The sequence below is a fragment of the Colobus angolensis genome, unplaced genomic scaffold (genome assembly GCF_000951035.1).
Source record: "Colobus angolensis palliatus isolate OR3802 unplaced genomic scaffold, Cang.pa_1.0 Scaffold288, whole genome shotgun sequence".
NCBI classification, from domain to species: domain Eukaryota; kingdom Metazoa; phylum Chordata; class Mammalia; order Primates; family Cercopithecidae; genus Colobus; species Colobus angolensis.
Genome location: NW_012116132.1, coordinates 1,958,823 through 1,983,121, shown reverse-complemented (window position 1 = coordinate 1,983,121; position 24,299 = coordinate 1,958,823). Strand labels below are relative to the sequence as shown.

At 35.2% G+C, this 24,299-nt stretch overlaps 1 protein-coding gene across 1 annotated transcript in view; it reads left to right on the top strand.

The window, feature by feature from the left end:
* CDC42BPA (CDC42 binding protein kinase alpha (DMPK-like)) overlaps positions 1-24,299 on the top strand; it is a 314,354-nt gene that overhangs the window by 216,218 nt on the left and 73,837 nt on the right. The window contains exons 16-20 of the mRNA XM_011948976.1: positions 6,529-6,653; positions 13,620-13,725; positions 13,972-14,120; positions 15,701-15,792; positions 18,183-18,259. Of these exons, the coding sequence (XP_011804366.1) occupies positions 6,529-6,653; positions 13,620-13,725; positions 13,972-14,120; positions 15,701-15,792; positions 18,183-18,259 (549 nt within the window). The remainder of the gene's footprint in view (positions 1-6,528; positions 6,654-13,619; positions 13,726-13,971; positions 14,121-15,700; positions 15,793-18,182; positions 18,260-24,299) is intronic.

The window sequence follows — 24,299 nt, the reverse complement described above, 5'->3', positions numbered from 1 at the left end:
GCATAATGAAACAGAATGAAGAGTCCAAAAATAAGCTCTTAGTTTATGGTCAGTTGATTCTCTGCAAAAGTGCCAAGGCAATTCAATAGAAAAAGGATAATCTTGTCATATAGTACTGGAACAATTGGATATGTGAGAAAAAATGAACTTGGATCCTTACTTCATACCTTATACAAAAATTAACTCAAAGTGGATCACAATCTGAAATATAAAACGTAAGCATAGGAGAAAATCTTTGTGATTTGGGGTTAAAAATGTCAAGATAATGACATTAAAAGCACAGTGAATGAGAGAAAAGTAATGATAAATTGAACATCAAAATTTTAAAAGAACATTAAGAAAATGAAAAGACATGTGCAGATGGTTTTAAAAGAACATTAAGAAAATGAAAAGACATGCGCAGATGAGGAGGAAATATTTCCAAATCATTTATCTGGAAAAAAGACATGTATTCATAGTATGTAAAGAACTCTTTTTTTTTTTTATTTTATTTTTTTTATTTTATTTAAGGCTGGACGTGGTGGTTCACACCTATAATCCCAGCACTTTAGGAGTCTAAGGCATGAGAATCACTTGAGCCTGGGAGTTCAAGACCAATCTGGGAAATATATAAGACCTTATCTTTACAAAAATTAAAAAAAAAAAAAAAAATTAGCTGGGTGTGGTGGTGCATGCCTGTAGTCCCAGCTACCTGGAAGGCTGAAACAGGAGGATTCATATGAGCCTAGGCAGTCAAGGCTGCAGTGAGTGGAGATGACGCCACTGCCCAGAGTTTGACCCTATCTCCAAAAAAAAAAAAGGAAAAAACCCTCTTAAAACTCAACAATAGAGAATATAAACAACTCAGTTTTTTTAATGGGTAACAAAGATGAATAGACATTTCATGGAAGATGATACATGAATAACAAATAAGCACATGAAAAGATGTTTGTCATTAGGAGAATGCCACTTAAAACCATAGCAAGATACTGCTGTATACCCTCGAGAATGTCTATACTCAATTGGAGTGACCGTATCAACTATTGGCAATGATATGGAGGAACTAGAACTTATACACTGCTCATAAGAGTATAAAATGGCATAGCCCTTGTAGAAAATAGTTCCAAAAATTCTCAAAAAGTTAAGCATATACTTAACATACAACCTGGCAGTTCTCCTATTTACTGAAAAGAATTGAAAGCCTAGTCCCTTTAAGACTTACATATGAATTTTCATAGCATTATATTCTCATAATAGTAAACAACTGGAAACAGTACAAATGTTTATCAATGGTACATGGATAAACAAAGCATACCATACCCATATACTAGAATACCACTCAGCAGTAAAAAGGAGTGAATTTCTGATACATGCAACAGTATTGAGGTTCAACTTCAATAATCTAAATGAAATAAGTCCAATACAAAAGACTACATATTCTGTTATTTCATTGATAGAAGATTTCAGAAAATGCAGAACTACAGAAATAGAAAGCAGATCAGTGATAGGTAGAGAAATTAGGGTGGGGACCAAGATCAATTGCAAATAGGCATGGGGATATTTCTTGAGTATTAGAAGTGTTCCAAAACTGGACTGTAGCAATCACTGTACAACTGTTGAAGTTTGCTAAAAATCATTCAGCTATACACTTGTAATGGGTGAATTTTATGTTATATAAATTATACCTCAGTAAAAGTGTAAAAAAAAAAAACTGGTAAACTGTATCTTCAGAGGTGAATGGCACACCCTGAGGTACAAAACTTAAATCTCTTGTTTGCGATAGGCAAATCAGTGTGTGCCAGCAGTGACTGATAGCTTCCCTGGATCTCATTTCCTTTTGGGAAGACCAGGAGGTTGGAGGTAGGATTAAATGGGGGAATTACAGACAAACTCTATATGCGTAAAACAATTTATTGTTGTTGTTTTGCCAGAGGGGAAGAAATGAAGTTTTGCTTTGTGATTTGTGCCAAAATTGGCTATCTCTGCACAGAAATACAGGTTAAAAATAAACACCAATAAAATCCTGTGTCATTAATAGAATTCCTAATAACTTAGAATTGAGAGTTGGCAAACTATGGCCTCTGGCCAAATCTAGCTCCCAGATTGTTTTTGTCTGACCCACATGATAAAAATGATCTTTATATTTTAAGATGGCTATTTTTAAAAAGAAGATGACGATAATGTGAGATTTTATGTGGCCCACAGAGGTGAAAATACTTGTTGTCTGGTTCTTTACTGAAAAAGTTTGCAGACCCTTGACTTAGAACATGGTTGTGGCCTGTATTAGTTAGGGTTCCACAGAGAAGCAAACCAATACAGTGAGTGTATGTGGGGGGTCGGGGTGTGTGTGTATGTGTGTTGAGAGCAGGGGAGATTATAAGGAATTGGCTCAAGTGATTATATAGCCTGACGAGTCCTGAGATCTGCACTGGGCAAGCTGGAGACCCAGGAGAGTCTATTTTGTAGTTCCAGTCCTAAAGCTTGGCAAGCTTAACATTCAGGAAAAGCTTCTCTCTCGTTTCAGGTCTGAAGGCAGGAGAAGCTGATGTCACAGCTGATGTTCCCCCCCTACTATTGGTGCAGTCAGCCTTTTTGTTCTGTTCAGGTTGATCACATGGGACTCACATACATTAGGGAGGGGGGTCTTCTCAGTATGCCAATTTCAAATGTTATCTTATTAAGAGACACCCTCACAGACCTACCCAGAATAATGTTTGATCCAATGTCTAGGCACCTTGTGGCCCAGTCAAGTTGACAAATCACATGGCCCTTTTATCCCTAAAATCCTGTGAATAGATCCTCTAGGAGCAACTCACCTTCATCAAAGTTGAGTCATCAGGAAGAAACTAGCACAGTATCTCTACAAACATATGAAAAAGGAAGAAAGAAGTAGTATTAAATAGCAGATGAGACCATTTATCAGAAAAAAAAAAATGTAGCTATGAAATAAAATAGTATGCAAATATTTTTTCATGTGTTTTGTTTGTTTGTTTGTTTGGGTTTTTTTTTTGTTTTTTTTTTTTTGAGATGAAGTCTCACTTTGCCGCCCAGACTAGAGTGCAGTGGTATGATCTCTGCTCATTGCAACCTCCGCCTCCCGAGTTCAAGCAATTCTCCTGCCTCAGCCTCCCAGGTAGCTGGGATTACAGGCATGTGCCACCACACCCATCTAATTTTTTTATTTTTAATAGAGACGGGGTTTTACCATGTTGGCCAGGCTGGTCTCAAACTCCTGACCTCAGGTCATCCACCCACCTTGGCCTCCCAAAGTGTTGGGATTACAGACGTGAGCCACCACACCCAGCCTTTTTCATGAATTTTCTAAAAACTTAAAACAAGAACTTTTTGCTTCTGTGACAGAATAGCTTACATCCTACCACCTCACCAAGAAGAGCTATAAAGCTTGATTTTAAAAATAATACTATATGAATACCACTTACAGGATTCATCTGTAAGAAGTCATTGGAGTGACAACAAGGAAACCAGGACTTTTCTGACCAAGATCCTAAAGGGAATAATAGTACAGAGCAATGAGCCCAACATTTAGTGCCACTTTTCCTCTTCAGGCATTTGCAGATATGAAAGCAGAAAAATCTCAGAATCTAGGAAGTTGAACGTGGTATTCCACAGTCTTACAAGGCTGGAGAGAGAAAAATGGAAGTGCATTGCCTATCAAGTTGCAGGATCCTTAGTAAATAATTCAAACTTTCAGTTGAACCCATTGAAAGCCTACATTTTAGGAGTAAGTGTGAGTAAGAAAGATGAGTCCTCAGTGACTGAAACCCAGCCTCCAAAATCTATCTTTACTCTGATTGCCTATCAAAAGTAAAAGTAAAGAACCTCTGGAGAAAGATATTATCTAGAGTCTTAAAATTATCTAAAATTTTTATACATGATATGTGGCATGCAGGAAAAAAATTACCAAACATATCAGCAAACACAACCAACCAAATCATTGAAAACCAAGAGAAAAATTCAACAGCAAAAACAAAATCAAAAAAGGGAAAATGAAAACCAGGCAGTCAGTAGAAACAGACCCGCAGGAGTTCCCAGTATGAAATTTTTATGAAAGGATTTTAAGATAATTGTGTAATTTGTTTAAGAAAGTAGACATATGAAGAATTTCAGCAAACAACTAGAATCTTTACAAAACTGTCAAATAGAATTTCCAGGAGCAAAAAATAAAATAACCAAAAGACTCAATACAACGTTTTAACAGATTGCAGAGAAACAAAGAAAAGGACTGCATACGTTTAAAAAAAAATTTAGACTAAAGTGTACTTAGGGATTAAAAAGAATAAAAAATATAGAAAGGAGGATATAAGACATAGAGGATGTGATGAAAAGTTGTAACATACAAATAATTGGTTTTCCAAAAGGTGAGAAGAGAGAGATGGTGGCAGTGCGATACTCGAAGAGTGTTTATGGCCCAGAATTTTTCCAAACCTGTGAGAAACATTTAGCCACAAATTCAAGAAATACCACAAACCCTAAAAGTGAAAGAATTAATAGAAATCAGACCCCAGTTAGACAAATCCTAGAAAAGCTGCCAGAAACCAACCACCATAAAATTCTAAAAGCAACCAGAGAAGAAAGACACATTTATGTTCAAAGGCGTGAAACTTCAACTGAAAACTGACTTCCCAACAGAAAAAATTAAAAATGGAATTCAGAAGAAAAAGAATGTCCTAAAAATGCTATAGTAAAATAATTGCCAAGTTACAATGTTATTTACAGCAAAAAATGCCTTCCAGAGATGAAGGCAAAAATTCAGAATGTAGAAAACTGCAGGACAACCTACATTCCTTTTTTTTTTTTTTTTTGAGACAGAGTTTTGCTCTGTCACCCAGGCTGGGGTGCAATGACATGATCTCTGCTCACTGTAACCTCTGCCTCCTGGGTTCAAGCAATTCTCCTGCCTCAGCCTCCTGAGTAGCTGGGACTACATAGGCGCATGCCACCACATCCGACTAATTTTTTGTATTTTTAGTAGAGACGGGGTTTTACCGTGTTACCTAGGATAGTCTCAATCTCCTGACCTCATGATCCACCTGCCTCGGCCTCCCAAAGTGCTGGGATTAAAGGTGTGAGCCACCACACCTGGCCATGACAACCTACGTTCTTCATGTCAAAAGAAAAATAAAGGTGTTGCAGGGAAACCTATAAATAAAATAGACTTAAAAGACCTATTGGGCCAGGCATGCTGGTTCATGCCTGCAATCCCAGTAGTTTGGGAGACCATAGTGGGTGGATGGCTTGAGCCCAGAAGTTTGAGACCAGCTTGGACAACATGCCGAGACCCCATCTCTACAAAAAATTTAAAAAATAAAATAAAAAATTAGCCAGGTACTAATTTTTTTTAGCTGTAATCCCAGCTACATGGGAGGCTGAAGTGGGAGGATTGCTTGAGTCCAGGAGGTGGAGGTTGTAATAAGCTGAGATCACACCACTGCACTCCAGCCTGGGTGACAGAGTGAAACCCTGTCTCAAAAAAAAAAAAAAAAATATATATATATATATATCTCCAGCCATTAACCATTAAGCTGTGTTTTCTTATTGGTATCATGATTGAATTTAACAACCTTAAGTTTTGCTATATGTTGAAGTAAGTGGAAACTTGAACTATTACTACCTATGTGCTATTAGGAAATTCCTGAAATTTGTAGTATGATGCTATCGTGGTTATATTTTAAAAGAGAGATCCTTATTTTTTAGAGATATATACAGCAATATGCATGGATAACATTGTATGATATCTAGTATTTGTTTCCGAATAATACAGGAAGAGGGGATAAGAGAACAGGCGTATAGGCCAGGTGTGGTGGCTTACACCTGTAATCCCAGCACTTTGGGAGGCTGAGGTGGGCGGATCTTCTGAGGTCAGGAGTTCGAGACCAGCCTGACCAACATGGTGGAACCCCATCTCTACTAAAAAGACAAAAAATTAGTCAGGCGTGATGGCGCATGTCTGTAATCCCAGCTACTGAGGGGGCTGAGACAGGAGAATCGCTTGAACCCGGGAGGCAGAAGTTGCAGTGAGCCGAGAATGCGCCATTGTACTCCAGCCTAGGCAACAGGAACAAAACTCTGTCTCAAAAAAAAAAAAAAAAAAGAACAGGCATACAAGTGAAACAAAATTGATGTTGAAGTAATCATTGTTGAAATTAGGTAGTGGGGCTCATGGGAATTCATTTATATTTTCCATTTTTGTATATACTTGAAATTATAAGCTTTTTTAAAGAAGAAAAGATGACATAAAGACATCTTTTGGACCAAAAAAAAAAAGCTGTTTCAAACAGAAATAGGCAATTCTTAAGCCAAGTAGAGAATGTTCACATAACCAAGTCACTGTAGGATATAAGGAAAAAGCAAAGATAGCAGGAGAATTCAGTGTACTTGATATCCAAATTCAGTGAGCAAAAGGAATTATTATAATAAGACAAACATTATTGGGTAGATGATGTTGAGTAATCAAATTTGACAATACCTGTCTGAACACCTCGGATTCTTGATCCTGAAAGTCATGCATGTCTTAAAACTACCTTTCAGCTTACTACTTTGTATGAGAACTTAAGTATACACAACCAGCAGTTAGAAGAAGAGGTTAAAGATCTAGCAGACAAGAAAGAATCAGTTGCACATTGGGAAGCCCAAATCACAGAAATAATTCAGTGGTGAGTGCTCTTTTAAATGTTTTTTTGTGGATGATTGTGAGTATGTGGCCAAGTTGGTGTGAATTCCAGGTGGCTACTAATAATGGTTTTTATCTTATTTGTCAGCTATGATAAATAAGTTACTCTGAAAAGCACAATTTTATTACTGACCTGTTATTTGTGTTCTAATGTGTTTTCTGTTATGTTCCTCTGTTTCCTAATTCTAACAAATGTCCCCATACCAGCATTTAACACAGCTTCATTGTAATCTGATTATTGATTATTACTTTCTAAGAAAATGTTACCACCTCCAGAGTCAAAGTTGGAATTCATCTGCTACCTATGGATGTTTCTTTCTAAGACCAAAACTCCTGTATTTGTGAGTATTTTAAGAAATGGAAGGCCTGCAAAAAACTTAGAAGCTAAAGATACTGTACTGTTACCTTCTATCGTGATTATACCAGATTAATTCACGCATGACATTTTTAAAACCTTAAATGGTTACATTTTAGTTTTATCAGCTCTTTCTCAAGTTCTTGGGATTTTGTTTGGAATATGCACCTTTAAACGATTATTCTGGTGCTTGTAAAAAATTTCATATTTTAATAATACATGGAGAAAGCAGAATCTAATGAAGACTGTATTTCCAAGTAAAAATCGGTAGCTTAACTTTTTATATTTAACTTTTTAAATCCTTTTTGGCAAATGGTAGGTGTTTAATTTATATCAAAACAAATACAGGTTGAGCATTCCTAATCTGAAAATCTGAAATTGAAATGCTTCAAAATGTGAAACTTTTTGAGTGCTGACATGACACCACAAGTAGAAAATTTTAGACCTTTGTGATGGGTCACAGTCAAAACTTGGTTTCATACATAAGAAATTATTCTAAAACATTGTAAAAAATTACCTTCAGGCTATATTTATAAGGTGTATATAAAACATACACAAATTTTGTGTTTTGTCTTGGGTCCCATTGCCAAGATAACCTCATTATGTATATTCAGGTATTCCAAACTCCAAAAAGTAAAAAATCCTGAAATCCAAAATACTTTTGGTCTCAAGCATTTCACATAAAGGATATCCAACCTGTAGTTTCATCATTTATTTATAGATCAGTCATTTCTAGGGAATTTTATTTCCTATACGCATATTTTGGTTCAAATGCTTTTCCATTAAGAGCTGTTATGCTTATAATGTTTCTATTCAGTGCATATAAAGGGAATATGCAGATTGTGGAAATTTATTTGGGTTCCAAACAGTATAGTTATTGGTTCATTAATTTACATCTATATCATCAAGTCTGCATTTCTGAAGCAAAATCCATTTTAATCTTTAACCAAGTTTATAATATCAAAAATTATGACTTGCCATTTGTAATTCCATTTTTATGTTATCAAATATATATTTAAGGTGGAGCTGAAAATGACTTTTCAGAAGGCAGAGTCAAAACCTGTGATCCTAGACTTCTGATTTTTTCAAGTATTAGGCATGATGATTTCAGCTGGAACGGGAAGTGGTTCTAGTAATGGAAGGAACCTTTCAATGTGGGCTTTGTAGAAAGGGTTAATAGAAAGGGTGAAGATGAAAGTTTTATATGATGCCACAAAACACTCACTATACACTTTTCACATTCAAGCGAAATGCAGAAATCAGAAATACAAGGAAGTCACTTTGCATAAAAGCTGTTATTAACCGCACTTTTTATTTAGAAATGGACTATTAGATAGCAGATTGGCAAATACCCAAAGGGAAAAAGTAAAATATATATTCCCTGTTCAACTTTCTTACCGACTTGAAAGGTAACTCTGTGAGATACAATATCCAAGTTTATAAAGGTCAGAAGACTGAGTTATTTTCATTTTTGAGTTTGGTATGCAGATTAAGTATTCCTTATTCAAAATGCTTGGGACCAGAAGTATTTTCGATTTCTTTTGGATTTTGGGAAGTTTGCATTATACCTAACAGTTCAGCATCCCTAATCCAAAAATTTAAGCATCTTGTCAGTACTCAAAAAGTTCCAGATTTGGGGGCATTTCAGATTTTGGATTTTCAGATTACAAGTACTAAACCTTTACAAGTACTAAAGCTTTAAAAAAATGAAGTAATGCTTAAACAAGATTATAGGACCTCATGACATACAGCACCTTAAATGTTTCCTGGGACAAATGAACAGTTTAATACAAAACAAATACTGCAGTATATAAAACCTTATGTGAAGTCACTTCTAATGGCTCTTGAACTCCACCTCCTCTCTCTTTTGCTATGAAATATCTGTTCATAAGAAACCCTTTTAGAGCAAGGACATCTTCTTCTCACCACTGTTAGAGTAGGAACCTTCCTTCTCACCATTGGCTCATCAGAGGACTTCACGTTTTCTCTTTGAAATAATATTACAAAGAGAGGTTAGATTAAGGGGCTAATCCATAAGATTTATTTTTTAAATGTGTTTCCTCACATAGGCATTCTTCTGGTACAATAAGAGATACAGAGGTCTATAAATGTAGTACTTGCCTTTAAGTAACTTATAAGTTAACATTTAAAGTTTAAAAATTATTTTGACTACAACTGGAGATAACTTACAAGACTTAAATATAAATGCCTTACATATTGAATAGATACTGACTTTTTAAAAATAAGAATGTAGTGTTGAGGGAATTATCTCAGACTAGTTGCTCAAGAAGGGTGGGAGCAGTCAGTTAAACTAGACTGTGTTTTCTGAAAAGCCTGAGTTTAGTAAAATATCCTACACCTAGTTTGACCAAATTGGAGAATTTATGTAAAAGAATAGTATGAAATAAGAGTAATAAAGTTACTGCAACACAATTGTCATGAATACTAGGTAAGAATTTTACCTTCACTTATTTGTAAGATGGAGAAGGTTTTTTGCAAAGGTAATGGTATTAATTAAAATGATGATGAGGCAAATAGCTCTTAACAGTAATGTTCAGGATGAAATAGACAGTAAGGTTGGAAATAAAGTGAAGAAATGCAGGAGACGTGAAAGAAAAATCTATAGGACTTAATACTACTTACAAATGAAGGGTGAGAGATGAGGAGAAATTAGTATTCCTGAATTGTGAGTTAAGGTGGTTAAGAAAGTGATGGCATCATTGAAGTAGGAAAGTTAAGAGGGGTAACCACCCTTGGGGAAGATGATACAATCAATTTTATCTGTTATTTTATTTTGTTTGTTGGTGAGACTGAGGTGATCCTGAGACATCTTAGTAGAGTTTCTCATATGCTTTTGAAAAACTAACGTAAAGGTTAGGATTAAAAATGTAAATTTGGGAATTAAATTCCTATCGAACAGGACCAATGAAGTGGTTGAGATATTTTTAAGGAAACAAGAAAGAAGGAGAACGGCAAGGGCTATATGATACAAGCTAGATGAAACAGCTCTGCAGGAGAACCAGGAGAAGGGTTTAATGATTACAAAGCGTTTCAGTAATGAAACCTTTGTCTTTCTTTATTTGAATCCACTCACATTATTTGAAACATCCCTTATTCAGTAATGCTCATTTGTGTATAGTAATAGCTTCTATTGATTAAAACATAAGAGTGTTCCAGTCATTAGGCTGGAAATTCACATGTATTCTTATTTAGTTATTACACCAGTTCTGTGAAACAGATATTATTACTATCCTCATTTTATAGATGGGATAACAAAGTTAGAGAAGTAACCTGGCCAAAGTCACACAGCTGGTAAGCACCAGAGCTAGGATTTGAAACCAGGTCTGTATGACTTAAGAATCAAAGTTCCTAATTACAATATATGCACCAACTTTTCAGGAACTGTCCCTTATTTGTCTTCTTTTGTGTTCTTAATGTGCCCAATGTAATAGTATTTAATAAATATTAACTAATTGATTATTTGAGAGAACTTGGAAGGGAAGGATTAAATATGCCAAGAGAACACGTAGATCCAAGTTGGCCTTCTGTAGTTGAGTTTTAACAGATTAGCTTCAGCAAAATAGTTGAGGCAGGAATTAGACTTCAGGAAGTATAGAGTAGTGAATGGAGGATTTAATACTAGAGCACTTACATGTATGTAGTAGAACAATGAAAGAGGGAAAAATGGGATGTTTGGGGGTTTGTCAGTGAGGAGGACAGGGAACTTTTGTATTTGGTAGAGTTTGTTCATGTTTAAAGAAACTGATGGAAATAACGAAATTGAAAATATAAGATGTAGTAGGGAGGGTGATTATGTATAGTAATAATAACTGTGTTACTAAGAAGTATTTGAATGATTTAACCAAATAAAACATGAGACACCTACCTCAAAACTGTTTTTTGGAGACGGAGTCTAGCTCTGTCGCCCAGGCTGGAGTGCATTGGAGACGGAGTCTAGCTCTGTCGCCCAGGCTGGAGTGCAGTGGCGCGATCTCGGCTCACTGCAAGCTCCGAAAACTGTTTTTAAAAGTTAAGAGAGGCCGGGCGTGGTGGCTCAAGCCTGTAATCCCAGCACTTAGGGAGGCCGAGACGGGCGGATCACGAGGTCAGGAGATCGAGACCATCCTGGCTAACATGGTGAAACCCCGTCTCTACTAAAAAATACAAAAAAACTAGCCGGGCGAGGTGGCGGGCGCCTGTAGTCCCAGCTACTCGGGAGGCCGAGGCAGGAGAATGGCGTGAACCCGGGAGGCAGAGCTTGCAGTGAGCTGAGATCCGGCCACTGCACTCCAGCCTGGGCGACAGAGCGAGACTCCGTCTCAAAAAAAAAAAAAAAAAAAAAGTTAAGAGAATGACTATGAGTAAACTTAACCAAATGGCTTAGAAGCAAGAAGTAAGAGATAGTGTTAGGGCCGGGTGTGGTGGGTCATGCCTATAATCCCAGCACTTGGGAGGCTGAGGTGGGTGGATCACCTGAGGTCAGGAGTTCAAGACCAGCCTGGCCAATATGGCTAAACCTCGTCTCTACTAAAAATACAAAAATTAGCCAAGCATGGTGGCATGTGCCAGTAATCCCAGCTACTACAGTGGCTGGGGCAGGAGAATTGCTTGAACCCAGGAGACGGATGTTACAGTGAGCTGAGATTGTGCCACTGTACTCTGGCATGGGCAACGGAACAAGACTCACTCTCTCTCAAAAAAAGAAAAAAAAGAAAGTGTTGGGGTTGGAGAAATAAGATTTTTTTAAAATGAGGTTGAAAAATAGACACATAGCAATGATTATGAAAAGGAACTGTGTGAGATCTAGCGTCCAGTGGAACTTAAATGGCATGAGTTATCCTCCAAATCAGTAATTCTCTATAGCCAAGAAAAAGAGAAATAGGTTTAATCAAAAGTTAGGAATTAGCAGAAGATTGCAGTTGTAAGGTGTTCAACAGGTAAATAAATGTGTTCAACATGTAAATAAAAAGCAAAGTTAGAAAAAAGAGATTGTCATATAAAATTCCAAATAACTTAAAGTCAGTTTACAGGAAGTTGATTTCCAAAGTTAATAAAACATACTGGACTTCACAGTTTCTTGGAAATAATGCATAAACTAAGATCTCTGAGCTATGGGAGATACTAAACCAGCACTAGTTGAGCCCTGTTAGCCTAGGCACTTAACAGATAATACGGTTTTCTTTATTGTTACCATTGAAGTATCTTTTGTGTATTCTAAAAAAGATAATCTTCATTCATCCCAATTTATTCTCTATACTACATACCAGATAATTAAGTAAAAAGATTACAGTCATTTGTGATCAAATAATTTTAGAAGGACACAACCCTTACTATACAAACATTCTTAAAATAATTTCCAAAACCATTTTTCTTTAACAGGCAATAAAAATATGTACATTTACATAGAGCCTAGGAATATGTAACTGTCCCTAGAGTGGACAACTTCTTACAGTGGTTTTATTGCATCTCCATATTTTCTTTTGCTTGTACTCCAAAGACAACCTCCCATCTAAGAGAAGAGAGCACCAAGCCTCTTTTAAAGGGCCTCTTTAAGATATATATGAATTTGACTCCTCAGGAGTTTACATTCTAAGAGATACTAAAGCAGCTCAGGAGTTAAACATGTCTGCTGTATGCATCAGATACATACTGATTTACCTGAAATATACTTTCCTTGTAGCTTCAGTGACATGGATTTTATCTGAAAACTACCAGCCTGCACAAAGACAAATTGTCTTCCCCAAAGTCTTTCAGAATACACTTGTGAGCATTGTAAATTTCGACTCCATTTTTTTCCTTTGTGCAATATGGCTTTCTTTTATACCAGTGGTTTTCATTCTTCCTGAGAATAGGACCTTCTTTTGTAGATTTTTGTAGATATGCTAGACTCCTCCCTTTACCTTCTCCCCGCTTGAGGGAAGTGTAAGAAATGCAGACTTTTTCTTGAGAAATTCTAAAATGTGGAATTTGTCTTACTAAATATAATTTGAAAAGTTTCTATCTAAAATTATAATTGTATCGTCAGCTAGATAGCCTTAAGGCAGTAAGTAGAAATTGGGTTTTGGTAGAGTTTAATCTCTCTTTGTTATTTTATTGATCATTTTAGAAAACAGAAGAGCTTAATTACAATATAACCCTGATTTTTGCAGAATATCATACGTTAAACTTTCTAAATTTAATATACTTCAGTTTTAAGAATGGTATGTTGTTTTTATGATGTAAAATGGCAGAATTCAATTAATGAGAAATCTTATTATTTAGAAAACCTCACCCATGTGTGCATCTGTGTTAACTGTTAAATTTAAAGAATGTTAATTCTGTGTTTCAAGGGTGAAGTTTTACTAATTTATCAGCTATGAGTAACTTGGACTTTTGTAAACTTCACCAGCTCTGCCATGTACATAAAAAGAACAGTTCCATAAACCTCTTCCCAGTTGCTGACAGGTAGTATACTATGGTAGACCTTTTCAAAGCAATTATTTAAGACTGTCTTTGAATTTCCTATCCCTTATTTCTTTAGAAAGCTTTAAAATAACATATATTGCACTGAAGCTTTTTTGTTTTACTTTTGTACTTTGTCTTTATATATTCTAGGGTCAGCGATGAAAAGGATGCACGAGGGTATCTTCAGGCCTTAGCTTCTAAAATGACTGAAGAATTGGAGGCATTAAGAAATTCCAGCTTGGGTACACGAGCAACAGTAAGCTTCTGTGATTTTGCATGGAGGCTCATTATATTAGAAAAAAGAGATTTAAAAAACACTATAATAAATCCAATTACTTGTATCAGTTTGTTTAGACTTTGAGCCTACTAAAGAGTTTTTTATGAGAAAACGATTAGTTTGGGTCTTTTCCAGTTTAGAAAAACATAACACACAGCTGGTTAACTGTAATAATTTAAATGTTAAAAATAGGATGGAACTAAAAACACAGTCGTTATTTCATAGGATATGCCCTGGAAAATGCGTCGTTTTGCAAAACTGGATATGTCAGCTAGACTGGAGTTGCAGTCAGCTCTGGATGCAGAAATAAGAGCCAAACAGGCCATCCAAGAAGAGTTGAATAAAGTTAAAGCATCTAATATCATAATAGAATGGTAAGATTGAATAATATAGTCCCACTAGAATAATTTCTAAGTTTGTCAGAGTTATTTGTGGAGAAGTTACATGTTTAGTTTCCATTGCTTTCTTTTAGAAAATTGATGGCCAAATATGTTACGAAGATTTGAAAATAGATGCTTTCAAACCTTGCAGATAGTGATGAGGTTTTAATATAGCCTTGTTTTCCTCTGGCTTGTCCATAAAGTAGAATTAATAGTATTAAATAATAATCCATTATTTACTTTTCCTCTTATTTATAAAATTTAGTTGACTCAAAGTTTATTAAACCTAAAATTCTCTCAAGGTTAGGAATATTATATTTGTATAAAAGTACAGTGTATGGTGAGAACAAAATATAATCATTTGAAAATTGTGGCCTCTACCATAGGTCTTTTAGGTGTTTTATAAATGAAAATTCTATTGGTGGCACATTTCACAATGGTGTAATATCTTTTAAGTATAATTACTGTTTTTCATGTTTCCTTATGTATTTAGAAAAAGTATAGCCCACAGTCTCTGAAACAGTTAGCTAATGAACACATTTCCTCAATTCTTGTCACAACACTATGATTCAGAGTGAATCATACTCTAAATACATAAATGATTCACAATTAGATTGATTATAAACATGATTCAAAATAAGTCAGTTTATGTCACATAGAGGAATAATAGAAACTTCACATCAAAGTGAAACTACAAATATGAAAATCCATTGACTGCTGAGAATATCAAAAGTTCCAAAAGCCTGAAAAGAAATGCAGGCCCATGAATTCAGTTTTTAATGGTATGTAGTCATAGTCCTTAAACTGCAATTGTTAATCTTTTTAATCATATCAAAGGCCAAATACATAATACCTCTGTCGGATTATAAACTTGGTTTATAAGCTTTTTGCTATAACTAATGCAGACATCGTATGTTTTACTTAAATGTGCTTATGTGGCACTGAGGAGGGGAAAACTTTTCCTGGAAAAAGTGAATGTGATCCCAGCATAAAGAGCTAATCAATGTCATTCTCTGTGTTGTAATTTGAAATAAGCAAGATCTTTTCTCCTTACACCTAGGACATATGAGTTTACGTATTGTTCATAAGTCAGGAAGATGAGCCAGTTTGAAAAATTATAAACTTACCCCTGTATATGCTCCACTTTCATGGTTGCCTGTAATGATATAATATCTAACAAAGTCTAACAATTCTAAAATTAACCTTTGATTTTATAACATTTTTAAATTTAATAATTTAGTTCAGGGTCAGCAAATGTTTTCTGTAAAGGTTCACTTAGTAAATATTTTAGGCTTTGATTAGCCTCCATCACAACTTCTCATCTCTACTATTGTAGGGTAAAAGCAGCCATAGTCAATACTTAAATGAATGAGATTGACTGTGTTCTAGTAAAACTGTTAATCTACATGAAAGTAGGTAGCAGAACTACCTACTGTATTTGTTCTTCCTGCCATAATTTATAGTCCCCTAATTTACCATGCCTGACACTTAAACCAAGTAAGTTTGGCTACATCCAAGATGGCTCACTAACCAGCAATAAAAATGACATTTTTCCTTTTTTCTCCTTATTTAAGTAAACTAAAAGATTCAGAGAAGAAGAACTTGGAACTGCTCTCAGAAATCGAACAACTGATAAAGGACACTGAAGAGCTTAGATCTGAAAAGGGTATGGGAGTGTGTGTTTGCCTTACTCAGGACTTACTGTTATGTTATAAATATGTTTTACTACAGAAGAATCAGTTCATTGCATAGGTGGGAGAATTGTTGACATAAGCAATTCTGGCACTCATTTATGAATACATGTGTGTATATATGATGCATGTGAGTACACACACATTTGGAAGACTGGCCTCTGAGTCATTTTGTTTTACTTAATATGCATTGTTTAAAGATTTCATAGTAACAGAAAAAGACACTTTGCCATAAATTTGATGTTTTTTTCAGTGCCATGGACTACTTTATGAATAACATTTTTGTGATTGGAAAAAAAATTTATTTTATAATGTACTTTTTATTTAATTCTGAAATGCTATAATATGAGGTTATCACTCTGACAATGGCAATGTGTGTTAACATTCAGAACTTGGTAAGGGTACTTGAACAAGTATTTCTTAGCACTTTTTATGTGCCTAGATGTATAAAAATTTGGGGGGATACACTTTCAGGATAGTTGAGGAAACAATGTATGAAATAGCTAAAGATTAATCTAGTATTAATGGAGCAATTCAATAAGGAAAATTTGGGGGGGCATTTTAATGTCTTCTTCCAGTTTGACACTTAAATTTCTTGTCCTGTGGGATATCCCGGATTTATTACCATTTTCTTGAAAACTTTACTTGAACATTTTTCCATTCATGTTAAAGCTTAGTCAGAGTGCTTGATAGCTGTATTACATGAACTTCTTAAACTTTCCTTAATGTAGATGTTAAGAATGTGAAGATTTAATAAAAAGAAATTCAGATATTTTTAAAATAAAGGGATATCTTATATGCATTTATTGGAAATTGATTTTCCTAACAAAGGCCATCACTGAATACCGAACTCGTTAATGGGCTTTTTATTAGGTCTAAGTGCTTCTCTATCATTTCTCAGCCATGCAACACAGTGAGATAAAACTGGTGGAGTCTCTGCATCTGCATGTAAAATGATGGAGAACAGCGAGTAATCACATAAAGAAGCTAACATGAAAAAACCTTTATAGATAGTTGATGCTCAATAAATTCTTGTTGATTGAATTTCTTAATTAACAAGAAAAGGAAGGAGCCGAGAAAAAGTGAATAGTAATTCAGATTAGGAGCACAAGCCATCATGCCAAAATGAAAATCGAGCTAGGTTTTAATTAATGAAAATTGGAAGGGAGATACATTATTTAGTGATGAAAAGAAAAAGAATACATAAGACATGGACAACTTGTGGCCGCAATGGCAAATAGGAGAGAGACTAGTGTAGAATATGACTTGCACGCCAGATGACATTGATTGTATCATTTTTAGAATAGACCTAAACTTGAAGGAGACTTAAGTTTATCACATTGCTTTATGAAGGCATGTTTACCACATTTTTTTAATTTGGATTTTGAATATTGCAGAACAAAATTTTATTATATAACATAATGTATACTACTACTTCAGTAATATAATGTGATATTTACATTATGAGGGCAAGGATGTTTTTAATGCTTCCTTTACTGTTATGTCCCCAAGTGTCTAGAACAGTGTCTGGTACACTCTCAATATTTGAATAAATTTCTGAACATATTGCCTTACCTGATAACTGTGTTATCAGTTATTAGATAGTCTTAGATAGTAATACTAATAGATGTGTTATTAGATAGTAATATGAAAAACACCAATCAGCTGATGTCAATTCCTAAGCATATGGAAGTAAAAAATGTGGGATTGGCTGTTTTCTGGGTTTTTTCTACCTGGTATTTTTATTTGTATGTTTTAAGAATTATTTGGGAAATTGTGTATTTAAAGTTAATGCTACAGTCAAGAGATATGTATGAATTTTTAAAACTTCATCTGAGAAAAACTGGAGTTTGGAGTCTTCATCCTGTCAATAAAAAAATACCTGACGTCAGATTGACAGTTTTTTGTAATTAAGTGTATTTTTTTATCACTGCATTAATTTCTTATAAAGGATTTTTGTATTAGTGCATACTCCATGCTTTGATAAGAGTATTTCAAAACAGAAGCCTGTTTGGTGTTAAATTAGCTTAGAAAAATCAGACATAAACAGACTCCTATTTTTAAATTCTCTCAAGCCTACCAAAAGATTTAATGTGTTTTTTTATTATTTACTATACACAAAAGGAAAGAAACTCAGTAACTTAAATAAGCGTTTCATGGAAACTGATATAATTGAGCTGTTAAGTGATATTCTTGGAAACACTAGTGTATTTTAGTTTTGTTTAAATGTCGAGTTAATAATAGTGATCAGCTTTGAAATACAGTAGTTTGTGAACTGCTTTTAATAGATTCAGACAGGGAAGATTATCCATTAAAATCAGTTTTAATTGTTGTAGCCTTAAAAAAAGTTGCTGCTGTCTTCTAGGTATAGAGCACCAAGACTCACAGCATTCTTTCTTGGCATTTTTGAATACGCCTACCGATACTCTGGATCAATTTGAAGTAAGTATTAAACATGCCATATATCCTCTGGGGTCAATTTAAAATTCACTTTGTAATTTAAAATTCACTTACAATAAAACCGTTTTATTGCTTCTCACATGAGAGGACCTAGAATCTTAAATAAAACATATTAGCAGAGGAATATGTTCTGCTTTCTTATGGAGACTATAATCCCACCTCTTTTTAACAAAACATCTAAGAAAGATCTAATCATGAGAGTCAGTATAAGATTGAAAAGCAATTTCATTTCCCTTAAGAAACATTAAGAGCAGAACAAATCCCAACTTTTGAAATAATTTGACAAATTTTTTTATTCTCCAAAGCATAGTACCACAATAAAAAGTGAGAAAATGTCAAAGCTGACAATAAGGTATTGCTGGTTCTTATTTCAAATCAATTCTTCTTTTAAAAACTATACAGTAAGAAATGCTTTTTGTTAAAAGGTATTATTACATTGACCCTGTTAGGCAGATCATACAGTAATGAAATTGTGATTATGTAATTTGATCATTTCTTGGTATTTAAATTCTTTGCTTTAAAAAAATCAGCTTACTGTTATCAAGTATATTTTTTTCTCAGTAAATTTAAGTGTGATTATATCTTTATTCAACAAATAATAATCATATAGCTTTGTGCAAGGCACTGTTGTAAGTGCTCGAGATACAGTAGTGACCAAAATAGACAAAGTCCTTCCCACTAGAACTTACATTCCAGTGGGAAGATTTAGAAGCCTCAGGAATTCCATTGCTTACTTTTAGTTGTTACTTCAAAAGTACTTACATTTAATTTGATTATTAATTATTTGTCATGAGCTTCATTTTATTACATTTTGGGCACAGTATATGAATTGTGTTTTGTTCCTTTAGGAAAAGGAAAAAGAATCACTCTTTAAAAAGTAATTAATGAATCTCTTAAGTTTCTCAACAATGATAGTGACTGCTTTTCTCATTTGTTTGTTTGAATTAATGTCATTTGCCTTTCAATTGTTTTACAAAATTTTTGATTTATTATTCTTATTAAATTGCTTCATCCATATTTTCTATTTTTTTACTGCTGTATTCGTTAAATAGGATTCCTTTTCTTCTTCCTCATCTTCACTGATTGATTTTTTGGATGACGTAAGTCTTTGATTTTCAAACCAATGCATCCTTCAGTAAAAAAGATCAGTGAATTGATTTGAAGAATTTGCCTAGTAATGCAGTCAGTTTTAGAAATACCACATTTGAAAATTTATGTGAGCCAAAATATGCTTCTTTATTATCTTAAATATAATGAAAGATTTATCAGTGTTAAACATAATGAAGTAAAAATTTACTTTGAAAAATGCTTTGACTGTTGTAGAATCCCAGTACTTTCAATCTTTGTAAGAATTCTAAAACTAGAATGCTTATTTATTGTTTTATATATATATATATAAATAATTGCTTATTTTTATTTTTCCTGGTGATTTCTATTTTACTTTTCCCTTTCCTTTTCAGCACTTTACTGTTTAATTTCTATGTTGGTTAAAAATAAACTTCTGATGGTATAATCAAAAAAGTTACTTTTAATTAATTTCTCCAATAGGTTTTATTGTATGCCAATACTAGAGTACTGATTTTAAAATAAATCAATTTTTAATTGATTTCTAATTCTGAAAGAATTTCTCTTCTGATGTGCAAAGTGATTTTAGTTAACATATGCACTATATGCACTATAAATTGACTGCATTATCACTTTCTCTCCTGAATTCTATCAATTTAATAATTTAGAAGTTCCTGTTAAATGTGTATCATTCATTCTCTTTACTTCCTGGCATAACATTCTCTCTATTCCACATTAAATGGCACAGTAATTCTTGTCCTAAAGCATTTATTATCCTGTTGAACATTTAGTCTTTTGAGAAATAGGGAAATAAAATGGATTCAAATGCAAATACTGTGCATAGAACTGTTTCTAAAACCAGGGAAGATTTTTAAATGTTTCATTATTTCTGTTTTGTTAGGATACTTATAGTCAGAAGAGTAGTTAGCATAATACTATGCTAAAGGAACTTCTTAATCTAGATGTTTAAAAATTATGGAACAAAAAAGTGATTTTGAATATGTTTGGAATATTTATACTGAAGTTTACACATTTTCATAAGTGTTTTGCTATTCTCGAAACAAATAATTACTTTGGTTAATTCTATAGTGTGATAAAAAGAGAACTCTCCTCATGTACAATGGTATTGCATGTTATAACCTGCTCAGGATATTAAAAATACTTAATATGATATTTTCATACAGATATTATTCACCTTAAAAAGAAAAGGAAGTTTGAGTAAATTATTTTAGTTGTTCTTTCCACTAGAAAATCTTTTTATTTCTAACAAACTCCTCTCCATCCCTTTTCCTGTCACAAAAAAAAAAAATACATATATATATATATTTGGTTGTAAAACCTGGGAGCAGTATGTATTTTGGCAAATACATGACATCTTCTCAGCAGATCTTTCAGGAATACACCCCCAGCAAGGTCCTCAGCTTGTTTCTGCTCTCGCAGGCACTCTGCCACTGCTGCCACCCACCTGTAATGCCTGAGCACCGCACTACCGTTTCCCAGTGTTATTTTTCCTCCAGAAATATCCTTTCTCATCCTCTACCCTCTATTAATGCAACCGTGAGCTCAGTACAAACATAAAAGTAAATTTTATTGCACTGCAAAGGAACTCCTAGTATAAAGGAGCTGAGTTCACAAGAGCTGCCAAATCTTTTATTTATATTCCACCTCCTAGAAGGCATGATTTCCCACTCATGTGCTTCCTAAGCTCCATTCTCCCAATTTATTGGTTAAGTGCATAAGCATGCACAAATCCTGCCTGTACAACTTTCTAGGTGTATGGTTTGGAAGAAATTAACCTTTCTACATCCTAAGTTTGCTCATCAGACAAATAGTAATAATAATAGAACTAATATCATAATGTTGTTTGAAGACTTAAAGAAACAGTGTATGTAATGCTATCAGTAATAATGTCCTTATTACTCTTAATAAGCTGGTTCCCTCCCTTTCTGTATTCTCGTTAGCTTCTTTTCTTGTCCATCAGTTCAGTTTCACTTAAATACTTTCTTAGCTCTTCATCACTCAGTCATCTACCCACCACCAATATTTTATGGTACAAACTTCATGTTTCTCTTTAGAGTTTGTACCTATGATCTTCCTTCCCAGAGTTACCATTCATTCATTTGATCCTCAAAGTCATACCAGAATGATGAACAGCAGTATTCAATCTTTGACATACTTGAGTTCAGCATCCAAGATATTTCATGTAATGCTCAAGTTCTTCTGTAGCTCCTTTTCTGCTAGGCACTTGGATTTCTTTTCTTTTTTTTTTTTTTTTTTTTTTGAGACAGTCTCATTCTGTCACCAGGCTGGAGTGCAGTGACACAATCTCAGTTCACTGCAACCTCCACATCCTGGGTTCAAGCGATTCTTCTGCCTCAGCCTCCCAAGTAGCTGGGACTACAGGTGCATGCCCCTGTGCCCAGCTAATTTTTGTATTTTTAGTAGAGGTGGGGTTTCACCATGTTGGCCAGGCTGGTCTCAAACTCCTGACCTCATGATCCACCCGCCTCAACCTCTCAAAGTGCTGGGATTACAGGTGTGAGCCACCGCACCCGGCCGCACTTGGATTCTTAAGGAGCACATCAGCTCTCTTGTTGTTCTCTGTGCCAAATCTAGTTATATTGTGCTTGATGCTTATATGCCTGCCCTTTGCAGTAAGTAAGGCTCTAATGAGTAGGACACATCCTCCTGGACATTCTTTTTTGTTTTCTGTCTCGTTGCTATAAAGGAGATTATGTTGAAGACCTAAAGTTTGAATTGCAGCTGGAGCTTGTACGTATAGAAGGGAATAAGGCTAGTATTAAGCAAAATTGCAGGAATCAGGACCTTTGGTGTCAACATATTGTCATTCTTCTCCCTCTGTCTCTGGGAACCCAGTGTTCTCATGCTGCCCTCTGATTTGTCGGAGCTTTACCACCAGTGCCTCACCTCCTCCAAAATTACCTTCTTTACTCCTACTTTTACCCTTTCACACAGGCCTCTTAAAAGTATAGTTACTTTATTTAAAACAGTACAGTTTTAAGTTAAATGTTCCCACCCCTAATTTCTCCTCCACATGTTTTGCCTGTTAACTTAAAATTCAAATGAATGCTGGAATTTTTGGCACAATGGGAAGATGTTCAGAGCAAGATGCTTTCCTTTTTAAGTCACATTGTTTGGCCAATCCTTGTATGTGTAAGAGTAGCTTTGAAGAAAAGGAATATATGTAATACCACTCATTCCCTTCCCTCTGGGAAAATGAAAGGAGGCAACCAGGCAGAACAGAGTATATTCTCAACACTCTCTGCTGCTCTAACTTGAGGGAATGTAAGTATTTGGGCTATTCTACATGTAGAATCATAGAGTTTTAAAGGAGAAAAACCTTAGAAAATATTTAATCCAGTTGTTTTAACCATTATGGCACTCTTCTGTTCTTAAGAGTGGATAGGTTACTCTTCCATTTTTGAGTGACTTTTTTAAAGTTCTCAATCTTTGGGGATTAGGACAGTGTGGTGATACATTGTTATGTAAAATATTCTTTAGGACACATGAAGAAGGGTTTGAGTTATTTATTTATTTATTTAATTTAAGACGGAGTCTTGCTCTGTCACCCAGGATGGAATGCAGTGGCACAATCTCAGCTCACTGCAAACTCCGCCTCCCAGGTTCACACCATTCTCCTGTCTCAACCTCCTGAGTAGCTGGGACCACAGGCGCCCGCCACCATGCCCAGCTAATTTTTTGTATTTTTAGTAGAGGCAGGGTTTCACCATGTTAGCCAGGATGGTCTCGATCTCCTGACCTCGTGATCCACCCGCTCCGGCCTCCCAAAGTACTGGGATTACAGGCGTGAGCCACCGTGCCTGGCCGGGTTTGAGTTAATTTTAAAAGACATTGAGACTACTTTGATAAGTGGTCTCTTGAGAAAGCCATTTCCATTCAACCTATTAAGAAAGCAGTAGAGGCCGGGCGCGGTGGCTCAAGCCTGTAATCCCAGCACTTTGGGAGGCCGAGACGGGCGGATCATGAGGTCAGGAGATCGAGACCATCCTGGCTAACATGGTGAAACCCTGTCTCTACTGAAAATACAAAAAACTAGCCGGGCGAGGTGGCGGGCGCCTGTAGTCCCAGCTACTCCGGAGGCTGAGGCAGGAGAATGGCGTAAACCTGGGAGGCGGAGCTTGCAGTGAGCTGAGATCTGGGCACCTCACTCCAGCCCGGGTGACAAAGCAAGACTCCGCCTCAAAAAAAAAAAGAAAAAAAGAAAGCAGTAGAACAGAGATACCAAGATCCCTTCTGCTGTAGAAATTATTCCCACTTCTACCCGCATATTTTCCTTCAACCATACATACCCAATCCTGGACTGTCTAGTCCACATTAGCCCCAGCCTCTTTCTCTAGGTAATAAACAGGGTGAGGAACAAATGGAGCTCAGCTGCTTAGATTTTCCCATTTCTCTCCCCGATCTATTCCCTTCATCCCAATAGTAACAGATCCAGGGATCATCACACCAAGCTTGTAGCAACTTCCTATACTCTCTTCAGTTCATTTTCTTTTCAGCTGAACCTAAAAAACCTTGGCTTGAGTAAATTATAGATAATACTAATTACAGTCATATAAATTAGCTGCTTGCTCTTTATATTTGAGAAACATTATCATATATTAAATATGTACTAAGTAAGTTTTGAATTTGATTAAATTATAATTCTACACTTTGTTCATTTAGTCCCAGTTCACAAAAATAGAAATTGCCCATTTGCCTGGCAAATGAGAATGTACTCAACTTGCTTTTTCAGAGTTGTCTTGCTCTGATATACTGATGAAAGAGTAAATCAAGGATTAAGCTCTGGAATATAAAGGTCAGATACAGAGAAACAGAGATAGTGTCTATAGCCTAACTGTCTGGTCCCCCTAATATTGTTTTCCATTCAGCAAGTAGTCTGACAATATTGACAGACTGAGTTCTGGACTTGGTTTTA